The sequence below is a fragment of the Mustela nigripes genome, chromosome 2, assembly GCF_022355385.1.
Source record: "Mustela nigripes isolate SB6536 chromosome 2, MUSNIG.SB6536, whole genome shotgun sequence".
NCBI classification, from domain to species: domain Eukaryota; kingdom Metazoa; phylum Chordata; class Mammalia; order Carnivora; family Mustelidae; genus Mustela; species Mustela nigripes.
Genome location: NC_081558.1, coordinates 173,831,973 through 173,845,167, shown reverse-complemented (window position 1 = coordinate 173,845,167; position 13,195 = coordinate 173,831,973). Strand labels below are relative to the sequence as shown.

General features: G+C 33.9%; 1 protein-coding gene across 2 annotated transcripts in view; it reads left to right on the top strand.

Annotated features, from left to right (window-relative positions):
• EPHA6 (EPH receptor A6) overlaps positions 1-10,976 on the top strand; it is an 876,957-nt gene extending 865,981 nt beyond the window's left edge. For both annotated transcript variants that reach the window (XM_059392124.1, XM_059392125.1), the window contains 2 exons: positions 7,375-7,524; positions 8,859-10,976. In XM_059392124.1, coding sequence (XP_059248107.1) covers positions 7,375-7,524; positions 8,859-8,973 — 265 coding nt within the window. In that variant the 3' untranslated portion in view covers positions 8,974-10,976. The remainder of the gene's footprint in view (positions 1-7,374; positions 7,525-8,858) is intronic.
• The last annotated feature ends 2,219 nt before the right edge of the window (positions 10,977-13,195 follow it).

The following is a 13,195-nucleotide window of genomic DNA, read 5'->3' as shown; positions in this document are numbered from 1 at the left end:
AGACTCTGGAGTCTCCCCAGCCTCCTGGGATTCCCTCACGCTTCTGTACTGACATAACTCTCTCATCCACTAGGTTCCCATGGCTTTTATTCCACTCTAATTGCTTTTTTCTCAACAATTCACCTGAGAAGCTTTTATCCTTTCTCTTGACAGAATAGTAAGAAGGGAAAAAATTAAGGCAACAAAGGGGAAATGAGGAAAGCTGTGAAACCCGCAGCTCAATAATTTTATACTAGCATATTAGAAATTTTATAAATCTTGTATCTGTAATTTCTCTTCTCAAAAGACAGAACACCCAATAGATTAAAAAAAAAAAAAAAAACAACTGTTGGTCAGGGAAAGCTTTCATTGGAGCAGCTGTTCTGAATAATGCTGATGTTCTTGGGCCTGGCACACTCCCGTGGGAATATTCAGAGCTCTGTTCAGTTCTTCTCTCTTACTCAAGAAAGTATATGGATGTATAAGGGAACATAGCAATATTATAAGTATCATTTTAAATCTAATTGATTTAAAAAATAATTTGCAGAAGTACCTTGTTAATATAGGTAATCACCCTTTCATAAATGTGAATTTCGAACTACCTTCACTTTTATTCATTCAACAATGTTACCTTATCACCTCCTTTTTAAAGTATTTGTAACTATCACATGGTGTACAGCCCCTGGGCGAAAAGGCCAACTTTGAAGCCAAGTCTATGTGGAGAATGACATCAGGAGCAGGGCCTGGCCATGACCTTTGAAACACCACTCACTCCCTTTCCTTTGGCCCTCATGATAAATGCTACTCTCAATCCCAAGTCAAACATATCCCCATGGTTCCCAGGGTCACATCTGAGGTCCAGTGGTTTAATAGTGCAATAGATTAATGACTATATGAGTGTTCCTTCGCCCGGCCCGACCTTCCACACCCCACCCACGTTATTCTACACATTTATTCTCCAACCTCTTCAACTCTCACCCCTGATTCCTTCACACACCAAAGCACTACATTGAAGTCAGCTGGCAGTGCCTTTTTGACCAATGTGACCATGTAATGGAAAATAATACTTTTCTCTAGTCTCTGCCATAGATCCCCAGCACTGACAAAAACTTTTTTACAGATTATGGGCTCTTTGGTGATATCAGCTTAAAAAGGGGCATCCAGGGATGGGCAGCAGTTGACCAGAAGGACAGTCCATGGCAATCACCTGCTTCAGAAATCATGCTCTGCCCAGGCCAAGACACTTAAGAATAGTTTCTTTACCCATGGGGCCACAGTTAAGGATCTTAAAACTTTAGCTTTTAGGAACTGGAACCACCACTTTCCTTAGTACACATAAATCTCTGTTGAACTTCCAACTACTTGGGTATCAGTAATGTGTGAATCATGAGGATAGGGAAAAGTTCAAACCAGTATCATAATTAAGAACCTCTGCTTTAGAAAACCACAAGTAAATGTTTTAAGACTAAATGGTACTACCTCCTCCATCCAATTCATAAAGCACCTCTAATGCTGTCTTCTGAGGACAGGAACTTTCAACAATTGGATATGAATTTTTCCATTGATTTCAAGAAGATCTTGTTCATTGCTGTCTAGGCTACACATAATCAGCACTTGCCTGGTTGTTTCTACCAGGTCATAGACGACTTGTTCTAATTTCTATAACTAGAAGTTTTAATGGTATTTCCCATGAGAGAGAAATGAATGGCTAGCCAAAATCGGTGTTGTAATTGATTGATTATCAAAACTCTGTGGAAGGAAGACAGAATATTAAATATTAATCAGGAAATAAGAAACTTCTACCTGTTAGATAAGATAATCTAAACTTAATTCACATGAGCTCTTGGCACAAGCTAATGATAATACTGATGTTAATACCAATATTAATACTGATAAAAATTCCAATATATATCATCAATAATAACTTTTATTGCCATTTGTTGAAAGCCTACTGTGTTTCAGTCATTGTACCTAGGTACTTTTATCTATAAAATCATTTAATCCACCCTATTACTATCCCCATCCTTCAGACTAAGAAAGAGAAACTCAAAGAGTAAAGAAAGTAATTAGTGGATCAGACATTTTAACAAGGTCCACCAACTGCAAAGTCCTTGTTATGTCCACCACACAGTGTACAATCATGCAAAATGGCAAGGTTCTTCCCATTATGGCACTGTTTTAGAAATATGATTATAAGAAAAGTACTTTTTTTTATATTTCCACATAGATTTTCTCTGAACTAATCAGACTTCCTGGATGGGGTATATTAAAATCCCAAAAAGAATTTGCAGTGGAGCATAGCCTGTTATTTTATGTTCTACTAAGCAAATCCAAGGAGTTAGAGTATATGCCCTCGTTCATGGGAATAAGTAACAAACACTTAGTCAGTATATCCCCTCAACATCCTCCTACAATGTTCAGCCATGTTCAAGATTATGTTCAAGTTTGCTATCCCACCTGACTATAGAGAGGACAAGGTTTTCTTTTTCATCTGATAAAACAAATTCTTCCTTCAAAGTTTAGGTAGATAATTTGTATATTATGTATGGATTAACTAAATAGTGTGAAGTGTAATCCCTGAGTTATGAGATCAGAAATGCACGTGAAAGTGGTGATATTGAATAAGTTGAACACTGTTGCTATTGTTCTAGATCACTTCACCCTGGGCTACCTCACTCCACCTATAGCTGCCTCTCTCTCCACTCTGAAACCCACAAAGGCAGGGATAAGCAAGCACCATCAATATGTACTTACTATTCAATTTAAGGGAACTAAGTCAAAATAGATCATTCATCATGAATCAGCCATTATGTCATGGACTAAACTTTTCTATACAGAATACTCAAGTCTAAATCACCACTTCTTTAAAATTCCTATAAAACTTTCAGCATTGTGCTAAGGCCTACAGAAAATAGAAATATATGTGAAATCTGGTCCCTGCCATCAGGGAATTTTAACTTAACCTTTTTAAAAAATTCTTCTGTCTTATAGATTTTTCCCAAAGAAGTAATTTAACTGAAACAAAAAGATACATACTATAAGATTGAGTAGTCATCTGTAATAAAAGAATATTGCTAGCCCCGTAGGAGCCTAACTTCAGGGAATTAAATTATTAAGTATCAAAATGTAGATCATTATATACTCATTTGATTAATATTTATGAATACTACTGAAACATTCAAATTATTAATAAGTAACTGAAATAAAGGCAATGTAAAATAGAATGGACCTAATCTGTGCAGTTCCGCTAACCATGTATAACAGCTAGGGGGAAAAAGTTATCTTGGAGTCATAAAAAGAGAAAAGCCTTTAAGCATGTGATGGTTTCATATTAAAACAAGATCTTACTTTGCAATAGTATTTCTCAAAGTATAACTTTTCTTGAATCATTTTTAATAAATCTATTATTATTATATTTGCATGATAAATATAAAACATGGAAAACTTTTGGAAATAAAAACCTTCTTGCTATTTACTGGCAGTTTCCATATCTATTGATTATCTATGTAAGAACTTTCTAAATTAAAAGACTAGTACTGGGTCACCCAGGTGGCTCTGTCAGTGAAGCATCTGACTCTTGGTTTCAACTCAGGTCATGATCTCAGGGTCCTGGGATCAAGCCCCACATGGGGCTCCGCACTCAGTGGAGAGTTTGCTGGAGATTTTCTCTCTCTCTCTCTCTCTCTCTGCCCCACACCCCCTGCAGGCATCCTCTCTCTCTAAAATAAATAAATAAATCTTAAAAAGAATAATACTATTATGAACTCAAAAGGCTCATTAGAGTAAAAAATTATTGGCTCTATCAGTGCTACTCATTTTTACATACTTAGATGTATTACAAGTATATATTTATTGAACCTTAAACTGTGTCATTACCTATTCTACCTATGTTCCAGCCCTCTCTCTAATCTAAATTGACCATCATTTATACATTTATAATTTCCTAACTTTACCCCTTCCTCATTTTTCTGAGGGAAGTGAGAGACCCCTGACCTTCTGTTCTACAATATGTACTTTTTTTCAACATGAGCTGCAGATTTTGCTGTAAAGATATTTCTCAGGTGGGCAGCTCCCACTAATCACCAAAGAGCAGAAATTTCTATGTGCTCAGCAAATGGCAGACTGAATTTATCATTGTACATGGTTGATAAGAAAGGGCGTTTATTGTTTATTAGGTAATATTCCAGAGAATTCATGTGAGGGTGATGGTACCCAGCCCTCAAAGCCGGAAAATAGCAGCATTTTTCAACTTCTTTATAAGATATGGTGAAAGAAGAGTTATTGCACAGTGGCTATGAACAATGAGGGGATCCTGACCTTACTAAATCACCTGCCAGTGCAGTGGTAGAAAGGCCAAAGAGTAACTAGGTTACTAAAGATGTGTGGAGAGAAAGGGAATTATGGTATTGAAACATTCTGGGAGCAAATAGTGCATGCTTTTCAACAGAGAAATAGGCCACTTAAGGCATTTGGTATACAGAATGTCCTTCCATGACCTTTCTATACTAAGGACATAAAATTAGCAAATTACATTTCCACTCACGGATTATAAATTGTGAACGCTCGAGAGTTATTCCAGAGTTATCTCAGGAGAGGGAAGTAGAAGTCACCTGACACTGTCTGTGCATCAAGTCTGGCATGGGACTATGAAGGGAAAGTCACTTAAATACATTCTTTTAATTTTGTTCAGTCAACAAACTTCTTTGACAAGTAATTAAAAGATATGGGAGCCACCTTGTTTTAAAATAGGACATTCAGTTTCCTAGCATGTGTGGCTTTATGTTAGTAAGCAAAAGGGTACCCTGATCATTTTGATATTTAAACTTAGTAAATTATAGCAGCATTTCTTAAACTATGTTTTATAGAAACTAGTCAGATAATTTAGGAAAATAATGTAGATGCCATTGCTAATTTTCTTGTATGTTCACATTGTACATTAGAACAGTGAAGACTTGGAGAAATGCTCTTAAAAATCCTATTTAACTCTGTTTGCAGTGGATACCTTTATTAGTTTTTATTTTATATGAATTTTGCTTATTTTATAATACTTATTGATATTAACATCTCTAAGAAGCAACAAATATGGCAATAATAAAGTATTTATGATAGGTTTTCAATCTTTGGACATAACTAATCTTCATTAGGGTCAAATCATGAATCCCTCCAATATTAATTTGGATGAATCAGTCCACAATCAAAATAGCATTGCAATTTATTGTATAAGAAAAAAGCATGTAGCTTTTATCAGCCTCCCAAATTGGAAATATAGTAACAGAAATGATTACTAGTAAAAAAAATACAAATCACTCTTAAGAATTACCGGACTCAATATGAACCACTATGTAGTCACAAGATACATGCATTTAATTTATGCAAATTTGAATTATATATTAAAAGCAAAACCCCTATTTTTTCCTCATTTTCTCTCTTCATCTTCATCCCCATCTTCAACTAGACCCCAGTCTGGGAAAAGGGAAGTCAACATAACAATCAAAGGAAAACCAAAGAATGAACTCGAGGCCTTTAGTGGGGACTTTGTCCTAAAAAATTCCAAGTGACCTCTTTCAGAGTCTTCAAGAGTTGTACAATGTACAGGGCCTGATGATTTAAGGGTAATTTAAAGGATTTTTATGGGTAATTTTGATTATTAGAGGTTTTTATGTTTTACCTTGTGCACTAACCTTATAGCCTAACTCCCATTCTCATATATTTTTAACAAAACAATACCAGAGTTATACAACATGCATACTCCATTCTGTCTCACAATGGATTCTTCTTATTTCATGTGGTTCATATACTGTCATTCACATACTAGTGTTCATACACTATCGGTTTCTAGTTAAAGTGAAATAGTTCAAATATGAATGGTAAATATGATTATAATCAAATATTCCAAATACGAATGTTAAAATTATGGATCTAGTTAAGTCCCCATGGATTCTTTCCTTCTTTAATTTTATAAAAAATTTAAAGCAAAGTAAATGAAATTTGGATTAACCTTCTAACTTTTAATGGGAATATTTTCATTACTTATAAAATACTGATTTGACTCAAATACCATCACAAAAAAAGGTTACTGCCCTACTATTTAATATAAACTCTAGACCTAATAACTTTTAATGATGTATATATTACCCTAGAAGACTAATAAAATGCTTATAAAAGCACTTTTTAGTGCCAGGTAAAAGCAGAATAATATAGTTTATTGCCAGAATCAGTTAAATATATAATTCTTAGTTAATTTTACTATAGTTTCTAAGGTTACTTCCATGCTTATTCTATCTTTAGCTTATATAAAACTATTCTGTATATATATGTATATATATACATATATAATGTATTTATTTATGTATGAATACACACACATCTGCTAGCCTTTCCAAAATAATACCTTTATATTATTTTTATATTAAAAGTACAAAAATATGGGACTCCTGTTTGTAGCTCAGTTTGTTAAGTGTCCGCCTCTTGATTTTTGGCTTAGGTCATGATCTCAGGGTTGTGAGATTGAGCCCCACGTCATGCTCTGTGCTGGGTGTGGAGCCTGCTTAGGATTCTCTCTCCCCTTCTGCTCCTTCCCCACCTCCCAGCCTCTCAAAAAAGAAAAAAAGAAAAAGAAAACTACAAAAATATCCCCAACTGCAATGCCCTTTCATTAAATATTAGAAACAAAAATACAGATGTCTGTTTCACTTACATTAAGATCCATTAATGCTGGATTCCCTTTTCTTGTTAACCCAAACTTGCATTGATTTTGCTTTGTTTTATGCCATATTATATCTGTGCTTTGGGCTGTTTTACTCTAGGCTTGAATGTATGTAAATCTTATTCATGCCACTGAGCTCTGTAACAGCAGAGATTATTTTTTAATAAATAATAAATTCTTGTTGAATGTTTGAGAATAAATAAATGGAGGCTTGATCAATGAATTCACTGTGAAAAGGAGAAAGGACTGTCATATCAAATGTAAAAAAGGCAAAAGGGCAAGGATTTGGTGACAGGTTAGAAAGTGTAAGAGTAAACAGCCTATGGCTACTAACTGTCCTTTGGGGATGAGGACTGGGCTATTCCTCAGGTTTGAAAACACAATTTTATGCAAGAGGAAAAAGTAAATAGCAGTTCACAAGATGTGGGTTTTCTCAAGCTATATCTAGTATAAAACCCAGTTAGTAGCAAAAAAGCAGAAACAGACAAAGTGATAAGTGAAACTGACCAGATAAAAGTGGCTGATTTGAATATAATGGAAAATTAGAGATTATTTTTTAATGGAGTATGAAAACATTAGAGGCAAGGATATTGTAAAAGGAAAAAAAGGGACTTGGATATTTTTTGCTGTCTCTGACTTTTAAATGGTCACCATGGGTTTTGTTTGTTTGTTTGTTTCTTTTCTTGTAGAATGCCAGAATCCCCTGGTGAAGTTCCGGAATATCCTTTGTTTGTCACAGTTGGTGAATGGCTGGATTCTATAAAGATGGGGCAATATAAAAATAACTTCATGGCAGCAGGGTTTACGACTTTTGACCTAATTTCAAGAATGAGCATTGAGTAAGTGGTCCTAGGTTTATTATTACGCTTAGCAGTCCACTCAAGTTGTTACAAATTCAAATACCGGATCAAAACACCATGATTCAACTACATTTCCTAATGCTAGTATGGCATTTCCACGTCTTTCCTCACCATTTCTGATTATCATTCTAGTGGTAATTGGACATTACACTTTTAACTATTTTCCTTTGGAAGAATATGTTTAATTCGAATAGCTATTTTAAAAATTTGTAAATGCTTTCTGAAATGTATATTACTCTCATTCACATCCTAGACTACATCAGCACAGTTTACCTAAGCAAATTACTTATGACTCACATATACTAATTTTGCATAATCAATTCCTATTACCTTCATCAAATGGAGTAATTGCAGTAGTACATTATCATCATGTAATTTCAGAGCTCCTTATCTATATTATACAAGTTGGACATTTTTCCATTGTCTCAAAAATTATTCCTTGCCTGGGTGCTATAAAAAGTTCTTATTCCTTGGCTGGGTGCAGTAAAACATGTGCTTAAAAGGTAGATACTAAAACTAGTTGGTTGAATCATATGAGATTGCCATTAGTTTGAAATAGTAATGGCAACTTTATATAGTTCAACTTAATACAAGAATATTTTTTTCAGATTATTTAATGACCGTAGGGCTCAGATACAGTCTACATTGTATCTTCTACCCTATATATTATTTTGCTAACACTTTAGATATAGTTATCTAAATTGTAGAATTTAGATAATGATAAAAATTTTCAACAGTTAAATTGTAGAATTTAGATAATGATAAAAATTTTCAACAGTGTTAACTGGGGCACCTGGGTGCTCAGTTGGTTAAGTATCCAGCTCTTGATTTCGGCTCACATCATGATCTCAGGGTCATAAGATTGAGCCCCTAGGTGGGCTCCGCACTCAGCAGGGTGTCTGCCTGACATTCTCTTCCTCTCCCTCTGCCCCTCCTCTCTCCCTCTCTGTCTCTCTAAAATAAATACATAAATCTTTTAAAAGTTGTATTCCCTTTAGGTCTATGGAATGTCTGAACATTACGTTGGTACCTGAATGTGAAATTTTCCTTTGTATCCTTAAATTTGAGGTAGACTTGATACATTATCTGGCACCAGGGAGAAGAAAAATGTAACTGTTCACCTGTATCTCTGCTTAAACTCTCATTTTACCAGCTATACAATTTTTGTTAAATTCATAAGCAAATCTGACATGGGACACACTTACCATATGTAAATCTTCATTTCCTATCTCCTTGTACTTACCAGATCTAAATATTCATATTCTCTCTCCTCCACTCCCACCCCCATCTCTACATCTTTTTCTCTCTCACAGTGATATTAGAAGAATTGGAGTCCTACTCATTGGACACCAGAGACGGATAGTCAGCAGTATACAGACCTTACGTTTACAAATGATGCATATACAGGAGAAAGGATTTCATGTATGAAAGTACTACAAGCACTTGTGTTTTGTGCCTCAGCATTTCTAAAATGAAAGATACCCTCTCTACTACTCTCTCTTCTGATTCTCCAAACATCATTTCATAAACTGCAGTCTCCTGTTCAGACTACGGGCACGCACCTTTTGTTTATGCTTCCAACCTGGATGTTAAAATTATGCCTCATAGCTCCTCTCTGAATAATCTGCAAATAAAACCCTGGCCCACCTCAGATTATCACTACACAATGGTAAATTACTCAGCATGGATGTGTAACTTTGTACAACAGTATTTGGAAAGTGTTCACGAACTTAACCCAAAGGAATTTGCCCAGGTGTGGCTTCCTTAATGATGTATTTAGAGTTTGATGGTAGATGAAAAAGAAATAGTTGACATTTCTTTCATGTTTTGTGATCAAGTAGCTTCCAAACTGACATGAATATTTTAGATAATTATATTCAACTCTATGGATCATATTGTTATTTGTTTTATTTGTATGTGTATTTATTTGTATTATATTTATTTAACTATTGTTGCCTGATGTTGTTAGAATTATTTGCAGAAATAACCAGTGATGTCATTTGGTGAATTCTGGTCAGGTGTAACTGCACTTAGGAGGAGGTTATCAGGGAGGGAGAGGGAGAAACATACTGTGCTTTTCAATCTTCTAAGGCTGGGTTTGTTTATTTTTTTTAATTGACTTTATAGTGTCCTACATATTTAGTAGTAAGTGGTAGTTTAGAGGCTTTTCCCTTCTACGTTTTGCTAACTATAGTATATTTCTCTCCAAATATTCTCTCCAACCTTATGAAGATCACCCCAAAAAGGGTAAGAGTGAGACCAGTTTTTGAAAGGATTTCATAGAGTGAAGCATGAAATAAAACCATGTCTATTCCCTTGGTTCACCTTCACAAGTTTGCAAAAGCAGTTTTATCAAAGCACTGAGAAAATTAGTTATTTTCAGTAGAATTGCTTTGAATAAAAAATCTAAGATTATCATCTTAGACTTAATGTAAAAAGAGTAATTAATTTAGTTTAAACACAATTTTATGATAGCTATATGGTGGCCCCCCAAAATAAACATATCTAGCTGAATGTCTGCTATTGGTGCATTTTGCAAGTTTAAGAACTTTTGTATTTTGTTCCTAAAGTATAAGTTACATGAATATGCTGAGCTGTTTTCCAAACCTTTCAAGAGACAAGTATGCCACTGCATGTTCCAAAGAGGATATGAAAAGACCTAACACATGAGCATATATAAATTGTGTGTCAACCTGGACCCATAACACAATAACATAAAAATGTGAACACAGCTAGGGTATGTTGTCATAATTGTCTCAGAGGCTGCAAAAAAAAAGGCAAATGTATTTTTCAGGGAACTAAGCTGAGTCATTTTATCAAAACAGTGTTGCTTTATGAGTAAGTTCAATTGTAAAATCAGCTGTTGACTGTGAAAATACAGAATGGCTCCTGTGGTGAGTTTGGAAGAGTAGGCAAGATGTGTTGAGAGAGAGCGATTTTAAAAATAGCAGGCTGTCTAAAGATGCTTATTTAATAAATCGGTTTTTCTTTGATTTAAGATGTAAAGGTGCCCAACCCACTTCTCCAGTTCCCACCTAAATCACATTTTTTGGTAATAGCAGCTGTCTTGCTATTAAAGGAGACGCACTTTCTTTTATTCTTTTAGGTTTGTTGATTATCCCATAAGACTAGAGCCTTCCACACACATTCTTTTGCTGATTTATATCCTGACTTTTGTCTACCACAGCTTAATTTTTTCTCATTTAAAAAAAAAAGTGTATAGAGCTAGAAGGAAGAGTCGTTAAAGTATTCCTTAAAGTATACTAAAAAAGAAAAAAAGTGAGAAATGCATCACTTTTTAAGTAAGTGTGTCCGAAATAGCTAGCAACATTTTCTAGCCACCATGTGCATGGTCATGCATCACTCATACACTATCAGCAGTTTGCTTGATACATTTACACAGATCTGGTTACATGTAGAGGAAATATAAAACTTCCACATTTACCTATCTTCAAATATATATTAAATAAGAACAAATATAAAACAGATTAAATTTATTAATCATATATATTTATTTTTATAATACAACAAAAAAGTATTTAGAAAAATAAGGAATAGAATAATTATGGTCTTCCATAGGACTCTGTCAGCAACATCTGTATACTTTGTTGAAATAAATTCTATAAAGTATTTAAACTTCTATGAGATGGGCATTCACTACTTGCAAGATTAAAGTTCACAGTTAAGAATTTTTTTCTTCAAAAATACAGAGATCTTTTTCTATATCTGATTAATTTATGTTTCTTTTTTTCTTCCCTAATACCTTTCTACAGTATTATAAAACTCCCTTTCCCCTTCGTCCCTTACCCCAAATGCTCTTTAAAATTTCTTTATAATTACATTTATATTTTTCAGAACTGTAAACATGATAATCCTACGTGTAATTTTGAACCTCCTCATGGTCAGACATGTTGTGTGTACACGTGGTTGAAATATTTGTGCACGATTAAGCAGAAACATTAAAAAATACAAAGGTATCTATTTCTTAATTGCCTACCATTCACAGACCCCTGATCCCAAGGATATTATAAGATCCAGGAATACTAACAGTTAAATTGCCAAATTTATTTGGAAATTTTATGTGAAATATTTTGAGACTTACTAGTGCACATATTTAGTAATTAACACTGTTTAAAATGCTTAAGCGTAGACCTTAATTCTAGAAAGAAAATTAGTAACTTACATAAATCACAGCCTTCAGTAATGATTTTTGATAACTTCAGTATGCATATACATTCATGTACCTACTTTATTTTAAATTTTCTAATCTATACTACTGAGGAGCTTTTTGGATTTTGTAAATCAAACAGTTGAAGAAACCATTTTCATTTTATTTCCTGAGTGGTCATTTTACAGTCTATAATCAACTCATTATTCCATAGTATAAGGCATATTTGGGAAAAATATGTAAAAACAATGCACAATCAAGAAAAGAGATTAGGTATGTAAATCATTTAAAAAGCAATCAGAAATTGCAAAGCTCTTGGATTAACAAGAATAAAAAAATTACAGCACTTTTGCACTGAGTTATCTTATAGCTGTTGATAAAAAGTTATGCATGCCATAATAAAAAAAAATTGTATACCTGAATACTCTGCATTACTCTTTAAAATATATCCAGCTATCACCTGAATAAAACAGCCTTCTAACCACAGTTCTAAGACCTATCTTAGTCCTCAAAGGGAAAAAAAATCCAAATTCAATTCTTGAAAAGCAAAGTCTTTACAAAAATTCTTCTGACGAGGTGGTGAAGAATTAACCTTAACCATACTGCTTAAAAAATCAGTTTTTTATATCTTTTCCCTACTGAATTTCTACTTTATAAATCATTCAGTTAACTCTCTTATTCCAAAATTTTCACCAACATTAGGTTTATTTTTTTCTGTTCCTTCATTAAATTTTCTAAAACTTCCTTCCTCACCCTCTCTGTTTTTCTCTCTTTATTCCTCCATCCCATCTCGTTTCCCTTCTCAGCTTCTGTCGTTCTACCCTGATCCCTACTGACAAAAGAGCATAGAAAATCTAAAAAAAAAAAAAAATCTTACCACTCTCCTTTAGAAGAGGCCGAAGATGGAGGGAAGAAGGGAATGATGCAGAACTCAGACATTAGTATTTGGGGCCCCACCACATAAATGGGAGCATTGGCACTCACAGAGAAGGAATGAACTCTGGCTTTTTATTAACTGGGAATTAAGTGCTTTGGAAAGTAATTTCAAAATGGATAATGAAGATCCTTTTCTATAGCTTTAGGTAAGGAAGTTTATTATTAATTTTAAAAAATTTGTATTTTAAGAATCAAAAACCACTATCAGTTCACAGTTGGTGTACATGTACATATAACAGAGACTAGAAGGAAATATATCACTTCTTTTAATATCATCAGCTTAGCTTTTCCAAGCTTTAAGATTCCATTTAGTAGAAAAGACTCATATCACTTCATGTTCAATCCAAAAATATTTTCATGCTTTTTATATGAAGACTCCAAAAGGTAGAGGAATACACTGAGTCAAACTGATATTAGTCTCTCATTTGGACACCGGCCACTGAATCACTTAACTTTTGGTTTTTATGATTAACACTTCAGCAACTTTCAACCTTTATAATGGTCAGTAAAGACAGTATAAACTTTATTTAGTTCAATTTAACAAAT